Consider the following 24850-nt stretch of genomic DNA (forward strand, 5'->3'; position numbering starts at 1 on the left):
GGCCAATTGTCCAAGGAATCCCCTCTCAGACTGATTACCAGAAATCCTCCCTCTGGAGGAAGGAGGGAGGGGAGGGCAGGTGTGGCCAGGTGAGGCTTTGCACAGGTGAGGCTTTGCACAGGTGAGGGTTGGTCCAGGTGAGATTTGGAGAGGTGAAGGTCGTACAGGTGTGGTTTGGCCAGATGAGGATTGTGCAGGTGAGGTGTGTACAGGTGAGGGTTTGCACAGGATGGATTTGCATAGATGAGGCTTCGCTAGGTGAGGGTGTGTACAGGTGAGGGTGTGTACAGGTGAGGGTGTGTACAGGTGAGGGTTAGCCAGATGAGGGGTGTACAGGTGAGGTGTGTACAAGTGAGGTGTGTACAGGTGAGGGTTAGCCAGATGAGGTGTGTACAGGTGAGGTGTGTACAGGTGAGGTGTTTACAGGTGAGGGGTGTACAGGTGAGGTGTGTACAGGTGAGGTGTGTACAGGGGAGGGGTGTACAGGTGAGGGTTAGCCAGGTGAGGGTTGTACAGGTGAGGTGTGTACAGGTGAGGGTTGTACAGGTGAGGTGTGTACAGGTGAGGGTTTGCATAGGATGGATTTGCAGAGATGAGGGATAGCCAGGTGAGGGTGTGTACAGGTGAGGGTTTGCACAGGATGGATTTGCAGAGATGAGGGTTGTACAGGTGAGGGTGTGTACAGGTGAGGGTTGTACAGGTGAGCTGTGGGTGTGTTTCCCAGCCACCTGTGGAGCAGGAACTGGTCAAACCGGATTTGGAGCAGAACCCGCCCAGAAAGCAGGAAGACAAACTTGTCGGAGAGGGGCAGAGGGCCAGGTAGACCCGGACAGGTGAGGCAGACCGGGACAGGTGAGGCAGACCGGGACCGGGACCGAGCGGCGGGGACAGGCTGGGAGCCGACACATTCTCCCCCGGGACCAGCCGCGCTTTTGGGGTTGGGCTGCAGGATGAGTTCGGCGGAGGAAGATTACAGCTTCGTGTTTAAAGGTGAGAGCTCCGGGCGGCGCAAATACAGGAGCTCAGCTTAAACACTCACTCCAACTCCCCAAACCCTGACCCTAACCACCCCTTCCCCAAACACTGACCCTAAACCCCAAACCCTGACCCTAAACCCCCCAAACCCTGACCCTAACCCCCCAAACCCTGACCCTAAACCCCAAACCCTGACCCTAACCCCTCCAACCCCCATACCCTGACCCGAAACCCCAAACCCTGACCCTAAACTTCCCAAACCCCCAAACCCTGACCCTAAACCCCCCAAACCCTGACCCTAAACTCCCCAAACCCTGACCCTAAACTCCCCCATCCCCAAAACCCTGACCCTAAACCCCAAACCCCAAACCCCAAACCCTGATCCTAATCCCCCCCAAACCCTGACCCTAAATCCCCCTAACCCTAAACTCCCCCAACCCCCAAATCCTGACCCTAAACTCCCCCAAACCCTGACCCTAAACTCCCCCAAACCCTGACCCTAAACTCCCCCAAACCCTGACCCTAAACTCCGCCAACCCTCAAACCCTGATCCTAATCCCCCCCAAACCCGGACCCTAAGTCCCCCGAACCCCAAACCCTGACCCTAAACTCCCCCAACCCCCAAACCCTGACCCTAAACCCCAAACCCTGACCCCAAACCCTGACCCTAACCCCCCCAAACCCTGACCCTAACCCCCCCACAACCTGACCCTAAACTCCCCCAAACCCTGACCCTAAACTCTCCCAAACCCTGACCCTAAATACCCCAAACCCCAAACCCTGACCCTAAACCCCTCAAACCCTGACCCTAAACCCCCAAACCCTGACCCTAAACCCCAAACCCTGACCCTAAACCCCAAACCCTGACCCTAAACTCCCCCAAATCCTGACCCTAAACTCCCCCAAACCCTGACCCTAAATACCCCAAACCCCAAACTCTGACCCTAAACTCCCCCAACCCCCAAACCCTGACCCTAAACCCCAAACCCTGACCCTAAACCCCAAACCCTGACCCTAACCCCCCCAAACCCTGACCCTAACCCCCCCACACCCTGACCCTAAACTCCCCCAAACCCTGACCCTAAACTCCCCCAAACCCTGACCCTAAATACCCCAAACCCCAAACCCTGATCCTAAACCCCCCAAACCCTGACCCTAAACCCCCCAAACCCTGACCCTAAACCCCAAACCCTGACCCTAAACCCCAAACCCTGACCCTTACCCCCCCAAACCCTGACCCTAAACTCCCCCAAATCCTGACCCTAAACTCCCCCAAACCCTGACCCTAAATACCTCAAACCCCAAACCCTGACCCTAAACCCCCCAAACCCTGACCCTAAATACCCCAAACCCCAAACCCTGACCCTAAACCCCAAACCCTGACCCTACACTCCCCCAAACCCTGACCCTAACCCCCTCAAACCCTGACCCTAAACCCTAAACCCTGACCCTAACCCCCTCAAACCCTGACCCTAACCCCCTCAAACCCTGACCCTAAACCCCAAACCCTGACCCTAAACCCCAAACCCTGACCCTAAACTCCCCCAAACCCTGACCCTAACCCCCTCAAACCCTGACCCTAAACCCCAAACCCTGATCCTAAACACCCAAACCCCAAACTCTGACCCTAAACTCCCCCAACCCCCAAACCCTGACCCTAAACTCCCCCAACCCCAAACCCTGACCCTAATCTCCCCCAAACCCTGACCCTAAACCCCCTAAACACTGACCCTAAACACCCCAAACCCTGACCCCAAACACCCCAAACCCTGACCCCAAACCCCTGACCCTAAACACCCCAACCCTGACCCTAAACACCCCAACCCTGACTCTAACCCCCCCAAAAACCAAACCCTGACCCCAAACACCCCAAACCCTGACCCTAACCTCCCCCAAACCCTGACACTAACCTCCCCCAAATCCTGACCCCAAACCCCCCAAACCCTGACCCTAAACTCTCCCAACCCCAAACCCTGACCCTAATCTCCCCCAAACCCTGACCCTAAACCCCCCAAACACTGACCCTAAAGACCCCAAACCCTGACCTCAAACACCCCAAACCCTGACCCCAAACCCCTGACCCTAAACACCCCAACCCTGACCCTAAACACCCCAACCCTGACCCTAACCCCCCCCAAAAACCAAACCCTGACCCCAAACACCCCAAACCCTGACCCTAACCTCCCCCAAACCCTGACACTAACCTCCCCCAAACCCTGACCCCAAATCCTGACCCCAAACCCTGACCCTAAACTCTCTCAAACCCTGACCCTAAACCCCCCCAAACCCTGACCCTAACCCCCCAAACTCTGACCCTAAACCCCCAAACCCTGACCCCAAACACTCCAAAACCTTACCCTTAACCCCCCAAACCCTGACCCCAAACACCCCAAACCCTGACCCCAAACACCCCAAAACCTGACCCTTAACCCCCAAACCACATCCCCAAGCACCCCAAACCCTGACCCTAACCACCCCAAACCCTGACCCTAAACTCCCCCAAACCCTGATCCTACACCCCCAAACCCTGAGCCCAAACCCTGACCTTAACCCCCGAAAAAACCCCAAACCCTGACCCTAAACCCCCCAAACCCTGACCCTAAACCCCCCAAACCCTGACCCAAAACCCCAAACCCTGACCCTAAACTCCCTCATACCCTGACCCTAAACCCCAAAACCCCAAACACTGACCCTAAACTCGCGCAAACCCTGACCCTAACCCGCCAAACCCGGACCCTAAACCCCCCAACCCCCAAACCCTGACCCTTAACCCCCCAAACCCTGATCCTAACCCCCAAATCCTGACCCTAACACCAAACCCCGATCCTAACCCCAAACCCGAAACACCCCCTAACCCCAAACCCTGACCCTAACCCCCCCAAACCCTGACCCTAAACGCCCCTTAACCCCAAACACTGACCCTTACCCCCCAAACCCTGAACCTGACCCCAAACCCTGAACCTGACCCCAAACCCTGACCCTAAAACTCCCTGACCCTAAACCCTCAACTCTGATCCTAACCCACCATATCCCAAACGCTAACCCCCCGAACCCCAAACTCTGACCCTAAACCCCCTAACCCCAAACACTGACCCTAAATCCCCCTAACCCTAAACCCTGACCCTAAAGCCCCCCAAACCCTGACCCTAAACTCCCCCAAACCCTGATCCTAAACCCCCCAAAGCCTGACCCCAAACACCCCAAACCCTGACCTTAACCCCCCCCAAAAAAACTCTGACCCTAACCCCCCCCAAAAAAAACAAACCCTGACCCTAACCCCCCCAAACCCCAATCCCTGACCCTAACCCCCCCAAACCCTGACCCTAACCCCCCCAAACTCTGACCCTAAACTCCCTCAAACCCTGACCCTAAACTCCCTCAAACCCTGACCCTAAACTCCCTCAATCCCTGACCCCTAACCCCCAAACCCTGACCCCTAACCCCTCAAACTCTGACCCCTAACCCCCCAAACGCTGACCCCTAACACCCCCAAACCCTGACCCCTAACCCCCAAACCCTGACCCCTAGCCCCCCCAAACCCTGACCCCTAACTCCCAAACCCCGATCCCTAACCCTCAAACCCTGACCCCTAACCCCACAAACCGTGACCCCTAACCCCACAAACCCTGATCCCTAACTCTTAAATCCTGATCACTAACACCCTAACCCTTAACTCTAATCCCAAACCCTTAGCTCTAACTCCTAACCCGGCCCACTGCCCATAACCCCTCCCATCACCTTTAACCCCTCCCACCATCCTTAACCACTCCTAACCCCTCCCACCATCCCATAGCCCTCCCATCACCCTTAACCCCTAAAACCCTGACCCCTAACCCCACAAAACCTGACCGCTAACCCTGATCCCTAACCCCACAAACCCTGACCGCTAACCCTCAAACCCTGATCACTAACACCCTAAACATGTTCACTACCCTTAAACACCAACCTCCTTAACCCTAACCCCTAACCCTGATCACTAACACCCTAACCCTTAGCTCTAACCCCTAACCCTGCCTACTACGCTTAACTCCTAACCCCGCCCACCACCCGTAACATTCTCCACCGCCCCTAACCCCGCCCAGGGAGAGCAGATCCCTGAGAGGCCGAGAGAATGCCTGAGGCCTTTTGGGCAGGATGAGCAGAGCTGGGAGAGGCCGAGATATGGGATGGGATCGGGGGATGATTCATGATTGGAGTTAGAGCAGACAGCGCAGGCTCGGGCTGGGCCCTGTGGAACCAGGTGCTATTGTGCACTGAGATCACCGGGTGTAGCCCTGCCCCACACAGCCCAGACTGTGCCACTGAGTAACAGGGCCCTGGGTCACAGGCGGGGCTCCCTGAATAGGCAGTGACTCAGCACCAGACACAGAGAGAGATTAACTCTACAAACACTCCTTGTTCAGACCAGTCCGTCTAACCGCAACTCAATCATCTCACACACAGCGGCAGGGTACCAGTAAAAGCAAAGGGGCAAACCGAGAGACACCTCTCCCCAATATATAAACCCCCCCCCGAACCCCTCGATTATACCCCAGCCTGTAACTCACTCCCGGGTATCTGTTATTCTATATATAAACCCCCCCGAACCCCTCGATTAGATTCCAGCCTGTAACTCACTCCCGGGTATCCGTTATTCTAAATATAAAGCCCCCGAACCCCTCGATTAGATTCCAGCCTGTAACTCACTCCCGGGTATCCGTTATTCTAAATATAAAGCCCCCGAACCCCTCGATTAGATTCCAGCCAGTAACTCACTCCCGGGTATCTGTTATTCTATATAGAAACCCCCTGAACCCCACGATTAGATTCCAGCCTGTAACTCACTCCGGGTATCTGTTATTCTATATAGAAACCCCCTGAACCCCACGATTAGATTCCAGCCTGTAACTCACTCCCGGGTATCCGTTATTCTATATATAAACCCCACCGAACCCCTCGATTAGATTCCAGCCTGTAACTCACTTCCAGGTATCCGTTATTCTATATATAAACACCCCCAAATCCCTCGATTAGATTCCAGCCTGTAACTCACTCCCGGGTATCCGTTATTCTATATATGAACCCCCTCGATTAGATTCCAGCCTGTAACGCACTCACCGGGTATCCATTGTTCTATATATAAACCACCCGAAACCCTCGATTAGATTCCAGCCTGTAACTCACTCCCGGGTATCTGTTATTCTATATATAAACCCCCACTCGAACCCCTCGATTAGATTCCAGCCTGTAACGCACTCCCCGGGTATCCGTTATTCCATATATAAACCCCCCCGAACCCCTCGATTAGATTCCAGCCTGTAACTCACTCCCCGGGTATCCGCTATTCTATATATAAACCCCCCCAAACCCCACGATTAGATTCCATCCTGTAACTCACTCCCGGGTATCCGCTATTCCATATATAAACCCCCCCGAACCCCACGATTAGATTCCATCCTGTAACTCACTCCCGGGTATCCGCTATTCCATATATAAACCCCCCCGAACCCCTCGATTAGATTCCAGCCTGTAACTCACTCCCGGGTATCCATTATTCTATATATAAACCCCCTGAACCCCTCGATTAGATTCCAGCCTGTAACTCACTCCTGGGTATCCGTTATTCTATATATAAACCACTCGAACCCCCTCAATTGGATTCCAGCCTGTAACTCACTCCCCGGGTATCCGTTATGCTATATATAAACCCCCCGAACCCCTCGATTAGATTCCAGCCTGTAACTCACTCCTGGGTATCCGTTATTCTATATATAAACCCCCCGAACCCCTCAATTAGATTCCAGCCTGTCACTCACTCCCCGGGTATCCGTTATTCTATATATAAACCCCCCCAAACCCTACGATTAGATTCCGGCCTGTAACTCACTCCCGGGTATCTGTTGTTCTATATATAAACACCCCTGAACCCCTCGATTAGTTTCCAGCCTGTAACTAACTCCCGGGTATCCGTTATTCTATATATAAACCCCCCCAAACCCTACGATTAGATTCCAGCCTGTAACTCACTCCCGGGTATCTGTTATTCTATATATAAACCCCCGAACCCCTCGGTTAGATTCCGGCCTGTAACTCACTCCCGGGGTGTCTGCTTTAAGCGGTGTCTGTGTTTCTCTTCCCAGTGGTGCTGATCGGGGAGTCGGGAGTCGGGAAGAGTAACCTACTCTCCCGCTTCACACGCAATGAGTTCAACCATGACAGCAGGACCACGATCGGTGTGGAGTTCTCCACACGCAGTGTCATGGTGAATGGGGTGACGGTGAAGACGCAGATCTGGGACACGGCGGGGCTGGAGCGTTACCGGGCCATCACCTCCGCGTACGTACCCCCGCATGCAACGCGCTGCCACCCCGGCAAAGTCTTAGGTGCTACGGAACACGAGAACACGAGAAATAGGAGCAGGAGTCGGCCATTCGGCCCCTCGAGCCTGCTCCGCCATTCAATACGATCATGGTTGATCTGATCATGGACTCAGCTCCACTTCCCCGCCCGCTCCCCATAACCCTTCACTCCCTTAACGTTCAAAAATCTGTCTATCTCCGCCTTAAATACATTCGATGACCCAGTCTCCACAGCTCTCTGGGGCCGAGAATTCCACAGATTTACAACCCTCTGAGAGAAGAAATTCCTCCTCATCTCAGTTTTAAATGGGCGGCCCCTTATTCTGAAACGATGTGCCCCCTAGTTCTAGATTCCCCCACGAGGGGAAACATCCTCTCTGCATCCACCCTGTCCAGCCCCCTCAGAATCAATAAGATCGCCTCTCATTCTTCTAAACTCCAATGAGTACAGGCCCAGTCTGCTCAACCTTTCTTCCTTAGTCAACCCCTTCAAGACCCAAGGCGGATTGATGCAGATCAGCCGTAATCTTAATTGCGTGGCGGGACAGAATGGAAGGGCCGAATGGCCTCCGACCTGTTCCTGCCTTCCTTCTCTCCCCACGGCCAGACGGGTGACACGGAGGAGCTTATCGGATTGTGCCTTCCCCTCCTCCAAACCCCTCCCTCTCTCTCTCTCTGTCACGGGTCTTTCGGATCTCATGCTGTCGGCCTGTGGCTCATTGCATAGCAATCTCTCTCTCTCGCTCTCTCTCGCTCTCTCTCGCTCTCTCTCTCTCTCTCTCTCTCGCTCTCTCTCTCGCTCTCTCTCTCTCTCTCGCTCTCTCTCTCTCTCTCGCTCTCTCTCTCTCTCTCTCGCTTCTCTCTCTCTCTCTCTCGCTCTCTCTCTCGCCTCTGAATCAAAAGGTCGTGGGTTCGAGTCCCACTTCAGTGACTTGAGCCCATAATCCAGGCTGACACTCCCAGTGCCATTACTGAGGGAGCGCCGCACTGTCGGAGGGGCGGTACTGAGGGAGTGCCGCACTGTCGGAGGGGCAGTACTGAGGGAGCGCCGCACTGTCGGAGGGTCAGTACTGAGGGAGCGCCGCACTGTCGGAGGGGCAGTACTGAGGGAGCGCCGCACTGTCGGAGGGTCAGTACTGAGGGAGCGCCGCACTGTCGGAGGGGCAGTACTGAGGGAGCGCCGCACTGTCGGAGGGGCAGTACTGAGGGAGCGTCGCACTGTCGGAAGGGCAGTACTGAGGGAGCGCCGCACTGTCGGAGGGGCAGTACTGAGGGAGCACCGCACTGTCGGAGGGGCAGTACTGAGGGAGCGCCGCACTGTCGGAGGGGCAGTACTGAGGGAGCGCCGCACTGTCGGAAGGGCAGTACTGAGGGAGCGCCGCACTGTCGGAGGGGCAGTACTGAGGGAGCGCCGCACTGTCGGAGGGGCAGTACTGAGGGAGCGCCGCACTGTCGGAAGGGCAGTACTGAGGGAGCGCCGCACTGTCGGAGGTGATTTTGGTCACCTGTCTTAATATGTATGTGTGTCTAATTTTGTTTGATAACACTCCTGTATAAAGGCAAGTTGTTGTTAAGAAAGAAATGCATTTCGATAGCGCCTTTCGCGACCTCAGGATGTCCCAAAGCGCTTTACAATCAATGAAGTACTTTTGGAGTGTGGTCACTGTTGTATTGTGGGAAACGCGGCAGCTCAATTTGCGCACAGCAAGCTCCCACACACAGCGATGCGATAATGACCCGGATCATCTGTTTTAGTGATGTTGGTTGAGGGATAAATATTGGCCCCAGGACACCGGGGAGAACTCCCCCTGCTCTTCTTCCAATAGTGGCCCCGGGATCTTTCACATCCACTGAGAGGGCAGACGGGGCCTCGGTTTAACGTCTCATCCGAAAGATGGCCCCTCCGACTGTGCGGCGCTCCCTCAGTACTGCCCCTCCGACAGTGCGGCACTCCCTCAGTACTGCCCCTCCGACAGTCCGGCACTCCCTCAATACCGCCCCTCCGACAGTGCAGCGTTCCCTCAGTACCGTCCCTCCGACAGTGCGGCACTCCCTCAGTACTGCCCCTCCGACAGTCTGGCACTCCCTCAGTACCGCCCCTCCGACAGTGCGGCGTTCCCTCAGTACTGCCCCTCCGACAGTGCAGTGCGGTGCTCCCTCAGTACTGCCTCTCCGACAGTCCCGCACTCCCTCAGTACTGCCCCTCCGACAGTGCAGGGCTCCCTCAGTACTGCCCCTCCGACAGTGCAGGACTCCCTCAGTACTGCCCCTCCGACAGTGCAGTGCGGTGCTCCCTCAGTACTGCCTCTCCGACAGTCCCGCACTCCCTCAGTACTGCCCCTCCGACAGTGCAGGGCTCCCTCAGTACTGCCCCTCCGACAGTGCAGGACTCCCTCAGTACTGCCCCCCCGACAGTGCGGCGTTCCCTCAGTACCGCCCCTCCGACAGTGCGGCACTCCCTCAGTACTTCCATTCGGAGTGTCGGCCTGGATTTTGTGCCCAAGTCCCTGGAGTGGGATTCGAACCCACAACCTCCTGACTCAGAGGCGAGAGTGCCATGGCTTGACACTGGAGAGGGAGATTAGAGAGGAAAATTGAAATGATCCATCGTTTTCCCCCTCATCAATCAGGGACGCCAACTCTGATTGGACGGATTCCTGGAGGTGTTATCACATGACCACCTGCTGCTAACTGGCCATGCCCCCACACTCCCGCCATTGGCCGCCCGACATGCCCATTAGCTCAGAGCCCCGCCTTCTCACAGCAATCGGGAGTGATTACACTCTAGGTTATCTGGTTGACCGAGGTACACAACTCATTACCATGTCACGAACAGGTACAGAAAATAAGAACATAAGAAATAGGAGCAGGAGTCGGCCATTCAGCCCCTCGAGCCTGCTCCACCATTTAATACGATCATGGCTGATCCGATCGTGGACTCAGCTCCACTTCCCTGCCCGCCCCCTTATCGGTTCAGAAACTGTCTATTTCTGTCTTAAATTTATTCAATGTCCCAGCTTCCACAGCTCTCTGAGGCAGCAAATTCCACAGATTTACAACCCTCTGAGAGAAGAAATTCCTCCTCATCTCAGTTTTAAATGGGCGGCCCCTTATTCTAAGACCATGCCCCCTAGTTCTAGTCTCCCCCATCAGTGGAAACATCCTCTCTGCATCTACCTTGTCAAGCCCCCTCATAATCTGATACGTTTCGATAAGATCACCTCTCATTCTTCTGAATTCCAATGAGTAGAGGCCCAACCTGCTCAACCTTTCTTCATAAGTCAACCCCCTCATCCCCGGAATCAACCGAGTGAACCTTCTCTGAGCTGCCTCCAAAGCAAGTGTATCCTTTCGTAAATATGGAAGCCAATGGCAGAAGGAGCCACCGTTTTCTCCTCGGGGAAATGAAGGAAAACCTTATTTTTATTAACTTGCCCATAATTTATTTCCCGGGAGTTTCTCACGGCCAATGATGAAGATTAATGTTAAATTCCTGGAGAACCCAGGACAGCATTGGCTGATTGCCGATCCCTACTCACGCGAGGAGTTGGAGCGGAGCCTGTTTTACTCGGCCGCGGTTGTTGATATACCCTCACATCATCATCAGCGTTGTTCAAGTCGGTGATTGGAGTGTGGGCAGATACAGCAGGAGCGGCGAGAGACTATAGGGGGACGTGATCGGGGCCCTCGAAGAGGCGTGAGTTCGGGGCCCAGGAGAAGCGAGGGCCCAGGGGCAGCACGGGCCCAGCCCACACTGTGCGATATGTGGGCGCACTAGGCCCGTGCAGCAGAGCAGGTCTCCAGTCGTCCTGGTTAACCCTTGCCCCTGGACCAAGACCTCGCTCTGTCAAGCCCGTGTGGTGGCTGGTGTGCAACGGCCACCCCACGTTAAATAAATCCACCCACAGGCATCTTCCACCCTTCAGGATGTAGTTCGGGGTCCGGAATATTAGGTCCTTCATTGAAACACCTGTGAACTCATCCATTTTTGGCGTGAAAGCAAGTCATCCTCGCTTCGAGGGACTGCCTATGATGATGATGATCATAAGCAGACCCTCGGAATCGAGGTAGACTTGCTTCCACTCTAAGTGAGTTCTCAGGTGGCTGAACAGTCCAATACGAGAGCCACAGTCCCTGTCACAGGTGGGACAGACAGTGGTTGAGGGAAGGGGAGGGTGGGACTGGTTTGCCGCAGGCTCCTTCAGCTGCCTGCGCTTGTTTTCCACGTGCTCTCGCTTTTACAATGTCGCTCAGAAACTCTACCAGATGGCTAATGACAGAAACTGCCATCATGTGACTTGGCCGCGCGACCCTTTATTATTAGCGGCAGCAGTCGTTGCAGTGCATCACTGGCCCACCGGGTGGCGCTCTCGCTCACGGCGCTCTGGTTCCTTGCAGGTACTACCGCGGGGCAGTGGGGGCACTGCTGGTGTACGACATCTCGAAGCACCTGACCTACGAGAGCGTGGAGCGCTGGCTGAACGAGCTGTTGGACCATGCCGACAACAGCCTGGTCGTGATGCTGGTGGGGAACAAGACAGACCTGAGCGAGATCCGAGCAGTACCCATGGAGGAGGCCAAGTCCTTTGCAGGTAAATTCAGGTGGTGGGGTGGGGCGGGGGGGGGGGAACGGGACTTAGCCATCGAGATTCCTGGGATCGGTGGGGGCGGAGGGGGGGGGGGGCGATTGTCCTTTGAGGACAGATTGAGTAGAGCCCCCGTGGCTGAGGAGCTCCTCCCGGAGTCGCAGTGCGGATTTCGTCCTCTTCGAGGTGGGCAACTGCAGGAAAAATGCAGGGAACAGCACCAACCCTTGTACATGGCCGCCTTTGACCTTTGACACTGTCACCTTTTCCTCCAACGGCTGTCTGTCAGTTAGGAAGGCAAAGGTTCACCAGACTGATTCCTGGCATGGCAGGACTGTCGTATGAGGAGAGATTGGGCCGACTGGGCCTGTATTCACTGGAGTTTAGAAGAATGAGAGGGGATCTCACTGAAAGGTATAACATTGTGACGGGGTTGGACAGACTGGATGCTGGGAAGTCTAGAACAAGGGCTCACAGTCTCAGGATACGGGGTAGGAAATTTAGGAGCGAGATGAGGAGAAATGTTTTCACTCAGAGGGTGGTGAACCTGTGGAATTCTCGACCACAGAAGGCTGTGGAGGCCAAGTCACTGAACATATTTAAGAAGGAGATAAGAACAGAAGAAATAGGAGCAGGAGTCGGCCATTCGGCCCCTCGAGCCTGCTCCGCCATTCAATAAGATCATGGCTGATCTGATCGTGGACTCAGCTCCACTTCCCTACCCGCTCCCCATAACCCCTTAACGTTTAAGAAACTGTCTATTTCTGCTTAAATTTATTCAATGTCCCGGCTTCCACAGCTCTCTGAGGCAGCGAATTCCACAGATTTACAACCCTCTGAGAGAAGAAATTTCTCCTCATCTCAGTTTTAAATGGGCGGCCCCTTATTCTAAGACCATGCCCCCTAGTTCTAGTCTCCCCCATCAGTGGAAACATCCTCTCTGCATCCAGCTTGTCGAGCCCCCTCATAATCTTATACGTTTCGATAAGATCACCTCTCATTCTTCTGAATTCCAATGAGTCGAGGCCCAACCTACTCAACCTTTCCTCATAAGTCAACCCCCTCATCCTCGGAATCAACCGAGTGAACCTTCTCTGAACTGCCTCCAAAGCAAGTATATCCTTTCGTAAATATGGAAACCAAAACTGCACGCAGTACTCCAGGTGTGGCCTCACCAATACCCTGTATAACTGTAGCAAGACTTCCCTGCTTTTATACTCCATCCCCTTTGCAATAAAGGCCAAGACACCATTGGCCTTCCTGATCACTTGCTGTACCTGCATACTATCCTTTTGTGTTTCATGTACAAGTACCACCAGGTCCCGCTGTACTGCAAGGGCATAGAAGTTATACTGCAGCTATACAAAGCCCTGGTTAGACCACACCTGGAGCACTGTGAGCAGTTCTGGGCCCTGTACCTTCGGGAGGATATATTGGCTTTGGAGGGAGTGCAACGTAGGTTTACCAGAATGATACCTGCACTCCGAGGGTTAAGTTATGAGGAGAGATTACACAAACTCGGGTTGTATTCCCTGGAATTTAGCAGGTTAAGGAGTGATCGGAGCGAAGTTTGCAAGATATTAACGGAAACAGAGAGAGAGAGACTATTTCGGCTGGTTGGGGAGTCTAGGACCAGGGGACACAGTCTAAAAATTAGAGCCAGACCTTTCAGGAGTGAAATTAGGAAACACTTCTACACACAAAGGGTGGGAGAGGTTTGGAACTGTAAGGGGTTTTCACAGGGTTGTTGTTGTGCCTTGGGTGTCTCTCTCTGGCCTTCTGCCCTCACAGCTTATGCCTGGCTGTGAGGTACCCTGAGTGCTGCAAGAGCACCCCTGGAGAGACTGTGTCCACAGCTTATGAAGGGGGTTTTGAGACTCGTGCGTCCCCACAGCTTATGCCTAGCCTGTGAGGCACCTGTGAGTGTCAAACACTCCTAACCCCTTCTTCCCGAGCCTGTGACACACAGTTGAGCGTTTTCGAGGCGCTCCTTGCTTCCCTTACACGGTTCTGACATAAGACTCACGCTCAGGAGATGTAATACAATAGAACTGAGACAAGGTGATTCCAAGAGGAACTTTAGGCTTCCAATTTATTTGACAAGGTGTAACTCAACAAACAGCAATACACCAACAAAACAATCCCCCTAAATCCCACTAAAACGGACCCAACGAAAATCTTTACACCAGTTTAGCAGTACAACGCCCAACCTCCCACCTTTCCTGGCCTAACTGAGTTGGGAGTTCTGGGGACCGGAGGTTATACTCACTACTGTGCCTTCCGCAGTCTGGTGGTTTGTTTCTTCTATCTTCGGTGTCTTCGGACACTGGTTTTCCTTCAGTGTCGAGAGGCTTGTGGTTGTGGTTGTTGGATGACGAGGGCAGGGAAAATCATCACTCCTTTATACCACTACGTCAGAAACCCCCTTTTTTAAAGCCAGATTATCCAGTCCACCTCTCCTGCTGAAGTCGATTCTTCTCATTGGTGGACTTTTTGATTTTGAAAAATGCAGCAGTTTTAGGTTTTTAGGTTTTTTTTCCCACTGATCTTAACCTACTCAAGGTTTGAGTGGGTGTTGATTGCATTGGCCTCCTGTAGCCATTGTGCTAGTCTGGCCTGAGCCAGATATTTCTATGCCTGATGAAAAAGGTGTTGGAATATGTATGTGGCATTGTTTAAATGCTAATGTTTTCAAGGGGCAAGTTTCGAGGGTATACAGTTCCCAGACAATTTGATTAGTTCCAATGTCCAAACTGGCCCTTTTGATACTGACTCCACCCCTTTTCTTGCAGACCCAACATACACCTTTTTAAAATCCCAAATTCGATTAAAGTTCGTAGTTTCTTCCATGTGCACTTTAGGATTTCAAACTTTCTGGTAGATAGTTCCAAATTAAATTCCCTTTCCTATGAGTCCAAACACTGCGGGGGGTCTCCATGAATGCACCCCCTTTTATCCCTTTCAGGCCTCGTCTGCCCCTACAAAATTCATTTGTGTCCCAAAGTTTTCCTTCCATCGGTTTCAATTCACAGCACAGACTGATCCCACAGCCCTTTCCCTTCTGGGTAAAATGAGGGGGTTTTCATCCTCCCCTACAGAACTCTCTTCCGTAAACGGCAATTGATGCTGTGGGTCAGTTGTTAATTTTAAATCGGAGCTTGATAGATTTTTGTTAACCAATGGGTATTAAGGGATCTGGGCCAAAGGCGGGTATATGGAGATAGGTCACAGATCAGCTGCGATCTCATTGGGTGGCCCCACTGACACCTGGGAGTCCCTGGCCCACGACCGCCCAAAGTGGAGGAAGTGCATCCGGGAGGGCGCTGAGCACCTCGAGTCTCGTCGCCGAGAGCGTGCAGAAACCAAGCGCAGGCAGCGGAAGGAGCGCGCGGCAAACCAGTCCCACCCACCCCTTCCCTCAACCGCTGTCTGTCCCACAAAAGTCAATGCAGGGGCACTTAAAGACCCAGCTAAGAGAACCCTATCCAGCCAGTGCCTCACAGCTAACCTGGCGTGCCTTGATGACCCTGAGATGCAGAATGCCCCACAGAGCTTGGTCTGCCCTCCAGGCCTCTATAACCAGTGCCTGTGAAGAGACGCTCGGTCACTCAACCAGGAAACACCAGGACTGGTTTGATGAGAATGATCAGGAGATCCAAGAGCTAATCGATCGCAAGCGCAGAGCATTTCTGAGCCTGAAGCAACAACCCAACTCGGGAGCAGCAAAGCAACATTACAGGCGGCTCAAGGCTGAGGTCCAACAAAAAACCCGGGACCTAAAGAACAGGTGGCGGATGGAGAAAGCACAGGAGATACAGCAACTGGCCGACAGTCATGATATGTGAGGATTCTTCATCGCAGTCAAGTTCACCTACGGCCCAAACTCCCAAGGCCCCACCCCACTGCTGGCCAAGAACGGACTGGTCTTTGGCCCAGGGACTCCCAGGTGTCGGTGGGGATGTTGCACTTTATCAGGGAGGCTTTGAGGGTGGTCCCTTGTAACGTTTCCTCTGCCCACCTTTGGCTCGCTTGCCGTGAAGGAGTTCCGAGTAGAGCGCTTGCTTTGGGAGTCTCGTGTCTGGGGCATGTGGACAATGTGGCCTGCCCAGCGGAGCGCTCCCAAAGCAAGCGCTCTACTCGGAACTCCTACACGGCAAGCGAGCCCCAGGTCGGCAGAGTAAGACGTTACAGGGACCACCCTCAAAGCCTCCCTGATAAAGTGCAACATCCCCACCGACACCTGGGAGTCCCTGGGCCCAAAGACCAGTCCGCCCTAAGTGGAGGAAGTGCATCCGGGAGGGCGCTGAGCACCTCGAGTCTCGTCGCCGAGAGCGTGCAGAAACCAAGCGCAGGCAGCGGAAGGAGCGTGCGGCAAACCAGTCCCACCCTCCCCTTCCCTCAACCCCTGTCTGTCCCACCTGTGACAGGGACTGTGGTTCTCGTATTGGACTGTTCAGCCACCTAAGGACTCATGTTAAGAATGGAAGCAAGTCTTCCTCGATTCCGAGGGACTGCCTATGATATGATGTCTGTCCCACCTGTGACTGAAAGGGAAATCATGTTTGACAAATTTGCTGGAGTTCTTCGAGGATGTAACGAGCAGGGTGGATAAGAGGGAACCAGTGGATGTGGTGTATTTGGATTTCCGGAAGGCATTCGATAAGGTGCCACATAAAAGGTTACTGCACAAGATAAAAGTTCACGGGTTGGGGGTAATATATTAGCATGGATAGAGGATTGGCTAACTAACAGAGAACAGAGAGTTGGGATAAATGGGTCATTCTTGGATTGGCAAATAATAACTAGTGGGGTGCCACAGGGATCAGTGCTGGGTCCTCAACTATTTACAATCTATTATTAATCTATTATATTATTATATTCTATTATATTAGTGACTTGGATGAAGGGACCGAGTATACTGTAGCCAAGTTTGCTGATGATACAAAGATGGGTGGGAAAGCAAGTTGTGAGGAGGACACAAAAAATGTGCAAAGGGATATAGACAGGCTAAGTGAGTGGGCAAAAATTTGGCAGGTGGAGTATAGTGTGGGAAAATGTGAGGTTATCCACTTTGGCAGAAAAAATAGAAAAGCAAATTATAATTTAAATGGGGAAAAATTGCAAAGTACAGAGGGACCTGGAGGTCCTTGTGCATGAAACACAAAAGGTTAGTATGCAGGTACAGCAAGTGATCAGGAAGGCCAATGGAATCTTGGCCTTTATTGCAAGGGGGATAGAGTATAAAAGCAGAGAAGTCCTGCTACAGTTATACAGGGTATTGGTGAGGCCACACCTGGAGTACTGCGTGCAGTTTTGGTCTCCGTATTTACGAAAGGATATACTTGCAATTGGAGGCAGTTCAGAGAAGGTTCACTCGGTTGATTCCGGAGATGAGGGGGTTGACTTATGAAGATAGGTTGAGTAGGTTGGGCCTCTACTCATTGGAGTTCAGAAGAATGAGAGGTGATCTTATCGAAACGTATACGATAATGAGGGGGCTCGACGAGGAGGATATTTCCACTCATAGGGGAAACTAAAACTAGGGGACATAGTCTCAAAATAAGGAGCCACCCATTTAAAACTGAGATGAGGAGGAATTTCTCCTCTGAGGGTTGTAAATCTGTGGAATTCTCTGCCCCAGAGAGCTGTGGAGGCTGGGTCATTAAATATATTTAAGGTGGAGATAGACAGATTTTTGAGCGATGAGGGAGTCGAGGGTTATGGGGAGCGAGCGGGGAAGTGGAGCTGAGTCCATGATTGGATCAGCCGTGATCTTATTGAATGGCGGAGCAGGCTCGAGGGGCCGAATGGCCGACTCCTGCTCCTATTTCTTGTGTTCTTGTATTGGACTGTACAGTCACCTGAGAACTCTCTTTTAGAGTGGAAGCAAGTCTTCCTCGACTCTGAGGGACTGCCGATGATGTCATAGGCGGTCCCTCGAACGAGAGTGACTTGCTCCCACGAGTTCACAGGTGTTTCGATGAAGGACCAGATGTTCCAGTCCTGAACTCCAATCGAGGGGGCGGAAGGTGCCTGTGGGTGGATTGTTTTAACGTGGGGTGACCGTTGCACACCAGCCACCACACGGGGCTTGACAGAGCGAGGTCTTGGTCCAGGGGCAGGGGTTAACCAGGACGACTGGGGACCAGCTCTGCTGCACGGGCCTAGTGCGCCCACATATCGCACCTCCGCCCCGATCTCCCGCTGCTCCTCCGCCACAAACACTCGCCGCTCATCCGCCCCTCCTCTGTACCTGGGCCCTGCCAATGTTCCTGCCCACGCTCCAAAAAACGGCAACCACTTTTTTACTGACGTCACCCAGTCGCCCAATCAGAACCGTCGCACACTGAGAGCGGCTTGCGCTGGAGGTTGAAGCGGTCGGCCGGTCCCGCTCTTTCATAGCCCGACCCGCGATGATGCCGCTGATGACTGAATGGCGGTACAGGCTCCTCGGACTCCTGCTGCTCCCGCGAGGCCTTTACGATTTTTTTGGCTTTTGGTTGCAGAGAAACACAAGATGCTCTTCATGGAGACGTCAGCGCTAGACTCAACCAACGTGGAGCCAGCCTTTCAGACGGTGATCACAGGTGCGTAAGGTAGTCCCGAGAATTTACTCACCGTTCCCCTCCACCCCTCCCCCTCCCCGCGCTGCCCGGTTTCCTGTTCTGGCCTGGTCCCGGTTGCCACGGTTACCACGGAGGTGGGGCCAGCAGGCCTCAATCTCGGCCTAACCCGGCATCGCATTGGGAGGGTGGCACTCGAGACCGAGGGCGACGGATTTTCATTGGGTAAGGGTATGGAAGGGACACAGAACCTTGGCGGGTAGATGGGGTTCGAGCTACGATCCCATTGATTGGTGGAGCAGGCTCGAGGGGCTGAATGGCCTCCTTCTGTTCCCGAGTAACAGGCTCGAGGGGCTGAATGGCCTCCTCCTGTTCCTAATGTAACAGGCTCAAGGGGCTGAATGGCCTCCTCCTGTTCCTAATGTAACAGGCCCAAGGGGTTGAATGGCCTCCTCCTGTTCCTAATGTAACAGGCCCAAGGGGTTGAATGACCTCCTCCTGTTCATGTGTAACAGGCTCAAGGGGCTGAATGGCCTCCTCCTGTTCCTAATGTAACAGGCCCAAGGGGTTGAATGACCTCCTCCTGTTCATGTGTAACAGGCTCGAGGGGCCGAATGGCCTCCTCCTGTTCCTGTGTAACAGGCTCGAGGGGCCGAATGGCCACCTCCTGTTGCTAATATAACAGGCTCGAGGGGCTGAATGGCCTCCTCCTGTTGCTATAAGGAGAAATTAAGGACAGGTGACCAAAAGCTTGGTCAAAGAGGACCGTCTTAAAGAGTACCTTAAAGGAGGATAGAGAGGCGGAGAGGTTTAGGCAGGGAGTTCTTGGGGCCAGGCAACAGAAGGCAGGGCCACCGATGGTGGAGCGATAGAAATCGGGGATCTTCAGGAGGGCAATATTAGAGGAGTGCAGCGATCTCGGGGGGTTGTGGGGTTGGCGGAGGTTACAGAGATAGGGAGGGGCGAGGGGCCATGGAGGGATTTGTAAATAAGAATGAGAATTTTGAAATCGAGGCGTTGCTTAACCGGGAGCCAATGTGGGTCAGCGAGCACAGGGGGTGATGGGTGAGTGGGACTCGGTGCGAGTTGGGACACGGGGCAGCGAGCACAGGGGGTGATGGGTGAGCGGGACTCGGTGCGAGTTGGGACACGGGGCAGCGAGCACAGTGGGTGATGGGTGAGTGGGACTCAGTGCGAGTTGGGACAAGGGGACAGCCGAGTTTTGGATCACCTCTAGTTTGAGTCGGGTAGAATGTGGGAGGCCGGCCAGGAGCGCGTTGGAATAGTCAAGTCTGGAGGTAACAAAGGCACGGATGAGGGTTTCAGCAGCGGATGAGCTGAGGCAGGGGGCGGAGACGGGCGATGTTACGGAGGTGGGAATAGGTGGGTTTAGTTATGCCGCGGATATATGGCCGGAAGCTCATTTCAGGGTCCATGAGAGGGTCCAAGGAAAACCATGAGAATGAGTGAGAGGATGAGTGGATTGGGGTGTTTCAAAGTATTTTTTGCCCGATAGTAACTAGTCCATTGAATTGTCAACAGTTACCGAAGAATATAAGTTTAAAAAAATATATACAGGAGCGAGAAGACAGACTTCAGAAATGTGCTCCACAGCACTCCCTTGTGGCCAGAGTTTGCAACTACACCGTGACAGTTGACATGGCAAAATAAGAAATAGGAGCAGGAGTAGGCCAGACGGCCCCTCGAGCCTGCTCCGCCATTTAATACGATCATGGCTGACTCAGGTCCACTTCCCTGTCCGCTCCCCATAATCCCTTATCGGTTAAGAAACTGTCTATCTCTGTCTTAAATTTATTCAATGTCCCGGCTTCCACAGCTCTCTGAGGCAGCGAATTCCACAGATTTACAACCCTCTGAGAGAAGAAATTCCTCCTCATCTCAGTTTTAAATGGGCGGCCCCTTATTCTAAGACCATGCCCCCTAGTTCTAGTCTCCCCCATCAGTGGAAACATCCTCTCTGCATCCACCTTGTCAAGCCCCCCTCATAATCCGATATGTTTTGATAAGATCACCTCTCATTCTTCTGAATTCCAATGAGTAGAGGCCCAACCTCCTCAACCTTTCCTCATAAGTCAACCCCCTCATCCCCGGAATCAACCGAGTGAACCTTCTCTGAACTGCCTCCAAAGCAAGTACATCCTTTCGTAAATATGGAAACCAAAACTGCACGCAGTACTCCAGGTGTGGCCTCACCAATACCCTGTATAACTGGAGCAAGACTTCCCTGCTTTTATACTCCATCCCCTTTGCAATAAAGGCCAAGATTCCATTGGCCTTCCTGATCACTTGCTGTACCTGCATACTATCCTTTTGTGTTTCATGTACAAGTACCCCCAGGTCCCGCTGTACTGCGGCACTTTGCAATCTTTCTCCATTTAAATAATAACTTGCTCTTTGATTTTTTTCTGCCAAAGTGCATGACCTCACACTTTCCAATAGGACATGTTTATATAGCAATTCACAATAGGAAATATTGACTGTGAGCACAAAACCAGGAATAATGGGCCCTACAAGAGACTTTTAAAAATAATTTGTGTAGATTATGTGAAGTTCTCTGGATTTATTTTGATTTTTAGTAATCCAAGATTGGATGAGAAATGGACAACGTCATTAAAGCTTTATAACGGGTGTGTGATGGGCGAGTTCGGGGACTGGAGGGATGGGCTTCGATGGGAGAGTTAGGGGACGGGAGGGATGGGCTTCGATGGGAGAGTTAGGGGACTAGAGGGCTGGGCTTCGATGGGAGGGTTAGGGGACTGGAGGGATGGGCTTCGATGGGAGGGTTAGGGGACTGGAGGGATGGGCTTCAATGGGAGGGTTAGGGGACTGGAGGGATGGGCTTCGATGGGAGGGTTAGGGGACGGGAGGGATGGGCTTCGATGGGAGAGTTAGGGGACGGGAGGGATGGGCTTCGATGGGAGGGTTAGGGGACTGGAGGGATGGGCTTCGATGGGAGGGTTAGGGGACTGGAGGGATGGGCTTCGATGGGAGGGTTAGGGGACTGGAGGGATGGGCTTCGATGGGAGAGTTAGGGGACGGGAGGGATGGGCTTCGATGGGAGAGTTAGGGGATGGGAGGGATGGGCTTCGATGGGAGGGTTAGGGGACTGGAGGGATGGGCTTCGATGGGAGAGTTAGGGGACGGGAGGGATGGGCTTCGATGGGAGAGTTAGGGGACTGGAGGGATGGGCTTCGATGGGAGGGTTAGGGGACTGGAGGGATGGGCTTCGATGGGAGGGTTAGGGGACTGGAGGGATGGGCTTCGATGGGAGAGTTAGGGGACTAGAGGGCTGGGCTTCGATGTGAGGGTTAGGGGACTGGAGGGATGGGCTTCGATGGGAGGGTTAGGGGATGGGAGGGATGGGCTTCGATGGGAGAGTTAGGGGACTAGAGGGCTGGGCTTCGATGGGAGGGTTAGGGGACTGGAGGGATGGGCTTCGATGGGAGGGTTAGGGGACTGGAGGGATGGGCTTCGATGGGAGGGTTAGGGGACTGGAGGGATGGGCTTCGATGGGAGGGTTAGGGGACAGGAGGGATGGGCTTCGATGGGAGGGTTAGGGGATGGGAGGGATGGGCTTCGATGGGAGAGTTAGGGGACTAGAGGGCTGGGCTTCGATGGGAGGGTTAGGGGACTGGAGGGATGGGCTTCGATGGGAGAGTTAGGGGACGGGAGGGATGGGCTTCGATGGGAGAGTTAGGGGACTGGAGGGATGGGCTTCGATGGGAGGGTTAGGGGACTGGAGGGATGGGCTTCGATGGGAGGGTTAGGGGACTGGAGGGATGGGCTTCGATGGGAGAGTTAGGGGACTAGAGGGCTGGGCTTCGATGTGAGGGTTAGGGGACTGGAGGGATGGGCTTCGATGGGAGGGTTAGGGGATGGGAGGGATGGGCTTCGATGGGAGAGTTAGGGGACTAGAGGGCTGGGCTTCGATGGGAGGGTTAGGGGACTGGAGGGATGGGCTTCGATGGGAGGGTTAGGGGACTGGAGGGATGGGCTTCGATGGGAGAGTTAGGGGACTGGAGGGATGGGCTTCGATGGGAGGGTTAGGGGACGGGAGGGATGGGCTTCGATGGGAGGGTTAGGGGACGGGAGGGATGGGCTTCGATGGGAGGGTTAGGGGATGGGAGGGATGGGCTTCGATGGGAGGGTTAGGGGATGGGAGGGATGGGCTTCGATGGGAGGGTTAGGAGATGGGAGGGATGGGCTTCGATGGGAGGGTTAGGGGATGGGAGGGATGGGCTTCGATGGGAGAGTTAGGGGACGGGAGGGATGGGCTTCGATGGGAGGGTTAGGGGACTGGAGGGATGGGCTTCGATGGGAGGGTTAGGGGACTGGAGGGATGGGCTTCGATGGGAGGGTTAGGGGACTGGAGGGATGGGCTTCGATGGGAGGGTTAGGGGATGGGAGGGATGGGCTTCGATGGGAGAGTTAGGGGACTAGAGGGCTGGGCTTCGATGGGAGGGTTAGGGGACTGGAGGGATGGGCTTCGATGGGAGGGTGAGGGGACTGGAGGAATGGGCTTCGATGGGAGGGTTAGGGGACTGGAGGGATGGGCTTCGATGGGAGGGTTAGGGGATGGGAAGGATGGGCTTCGATGGGAGGGTTAGGGGACGGGAGGGATGGGCTTCGATGGGAGAGTTAGGGGACTGGAGGGATGGGCTTCGATGGGAGGGTTAGGGGACGGGAGGGATGGGCTTCGATGGGAGGGTTAGGGGACGGGAGGGATGGGCTTCGATGGGAGGGTTAGGGGATGGGAGGGATGGGCTTCGATGGGAGGGTTAGGGGACGGGAGGGATGGGCTTCGATGGGAGGTTTAGGGGACGGGAGGGATGGGCTTCGATGGGAGGGTTAGGGGACGGGAGGGATGGGCTTCGATGGGAGGGTTAGGGGACGGGAGGGATGGGCTTCGATGGGAGGGTTAGGGGACTGGGGGGATGGGCTTGGATGAGCTGAATGGTCGTGCCTAGTCCCTGACTTGCCTCTGATTGTATCGGCAGAAATCTTTCACCGCCGGTCCCAGAACCGGGGCAACAAGCAAGGAACCAACAGCGTTTCCCTTGCCACGAACAGCTTCACGAACGAGGGAGCATCGGAGGAGGTCCCCACCAAGAAAGTGTGTTGCCAAAACATCTGACCTGCCGCCGCACGCCCAACCCTGGCCGTGCGTGACCCCGTACCGTAATATCCCGTGTCTGAGTCGTCATTTCCCCTCCCCCTCCAGCTACTCCCCCCACCCCCCAGCCCCCTCGCATCCCACCAGCCCCTGACCTTCCTTCACCGTTTGTACTTGTGTTCCGTCACGCGCGAGGGGGAGGGGGGGCTCCGCGCGCCGTAAGCGATTGCGTGGATAGCGTGAAGCCGTCTTCTCGCCCACTGCCGATTCCCCCGCCCACCCTGTTAAACACCGCACCAACCCCGCACCATCGCTGTCGACGGCCTCGCACGCGCCCAGCCGCGGACCAAAATGGCGGCCATCCGCGGATGGGCGGGTCCCTCTTTTGTCGCTCGACAGTCTGCCTCGGGTCCGGGCTCGGAGACACCGGACACAACAGCCCTTCAATAACCCGGGAGGGAGACTGGGCATTACAATAAGGAGTGTTTGATGGGACAGTGTAGAGGGAGCTTTACTCTGTATCTAACCCCGTGCTGTACCTGCCCTGGGAGTGTTTGATGGGGACAGTGTAGAGGGAGCTTTACTCTGTATCTAACGTGCTGTACCTGCCCTGGGAGTGTTTGATGGGGACAGTGTAGAGGGAGCTTTACTCTGTATCTAACCCCCTGTACCTGCCCTGGGAGTGTTTGATGGGACAGTGTAGAGGGAGCTTTACTCTGTATCTAACCCCCTGTACCTGCCCTAGGAGTGTTTGATGGGACAGTGTAGACGGAGCTTTACTCTGTATCTAACCCTGTGCTGTGCCTGCCCTGGGAGTGTTTGATGGGACAGTGTAGAGGGAGCTTTACTCTGTATCTAACCCCCTGTACCTGCCCTGGGAGTGTTTGATGGGACAGTGTAGAGGGAGCTTTACTCTGTATCGAACCCCGTGCTATACCTGCCCTGGGAGTGTTTGATGGGACAGTGTAGAGGAAGCTTTACTCTGTCTTTAATCTCCTGTACCAGCCCTGGGAGTGTTTGATGGGACAGTGCAGAGGGAGCTTTACTCTGTATCTAACCCCGTGCTGTACCTGCCCCGGGAGTGTTTGATGGGGACAGTGTAGAGGGAGCTTTACTCTGTATCTAACCCCCTGTACCTGCCCTGGGAGTGTTTGATGGGGACAGTGTAGAGGGAGCTTTACTCTGTATCTAACCCCGTGCTGTACCTGCCCTGGGAGTGTTTGATGGGACAGTGTAGAGGGAGCTTTACTCTGT

The 24850-nt window shown here is 54.2% G+C and overlaps 1 protein-coding gene across 1 annotated transcript; it reads left to right on the forward strand.

The window, feature by feature from the left end:
- Positions 1-867: 867 nt before the first annotated feature.
- Positions 868-24850, forward strand: LOC139251814 (ras-related protein Rab-25-like). Its single transcript, XM_070873306.1, has 5 exons — positions 868-990; positions 7095-7290; positions 11712-11905; positions 18406-18486; positions 23481-24850. Exons 1-5 carry the CDS (start codon positions 951-953, stop codon positions 23615-23617), a joined length of 648 nt encoding a protein of 215 aa, XP_070729407.1. The 5' UTR covers positions 868-950; the 3' UTR covers positions 23618-24850.

This window comes from Pristiophorus japonicus, unplaced genomic scaffold (genome assembly GCF_044704955.1).
Source record: "Pristiophorus japonicus isolate sPriJap1 unplaced genomic scaffold, sPriJap1.hap1 HAP1_SCAFFOLD_445, whole genome shotgun sequence".
NCBI lineage: Eukaryota > Metazoa > Chordata > Chondrichthyes > Pristiophoridae > Pristiophorus > Pristiophorus japonicus.

What these genes read in the sequence shown, in the direction of transcription:
- LOC139251814 (XM_070873306.1), top strand. Translation starts at nt 951, where the DNA reads ATGAGTTCGGCGGAGGAAGATTACAGCTTCGTGTTTAAAG. An exon ending in TTACAGCTTCGTGTTTAAAG is followed by an intron (nt 991 to 7,094) that starts GTGAGAGCTCCG and finishes TTCTCTTCCCAG; the next exon opens with TGGTGCTGATCGGGGAGTCG. An exon ending in GGAGGCCAAGTCCTTTGCAG is followed by an intron (nt 11,906 to 18,405) that starts GTAAATTCAGGT and finishes TTTTGGTTGCAG; the next exon opens with AGAAACACAAGATGCTCTTC.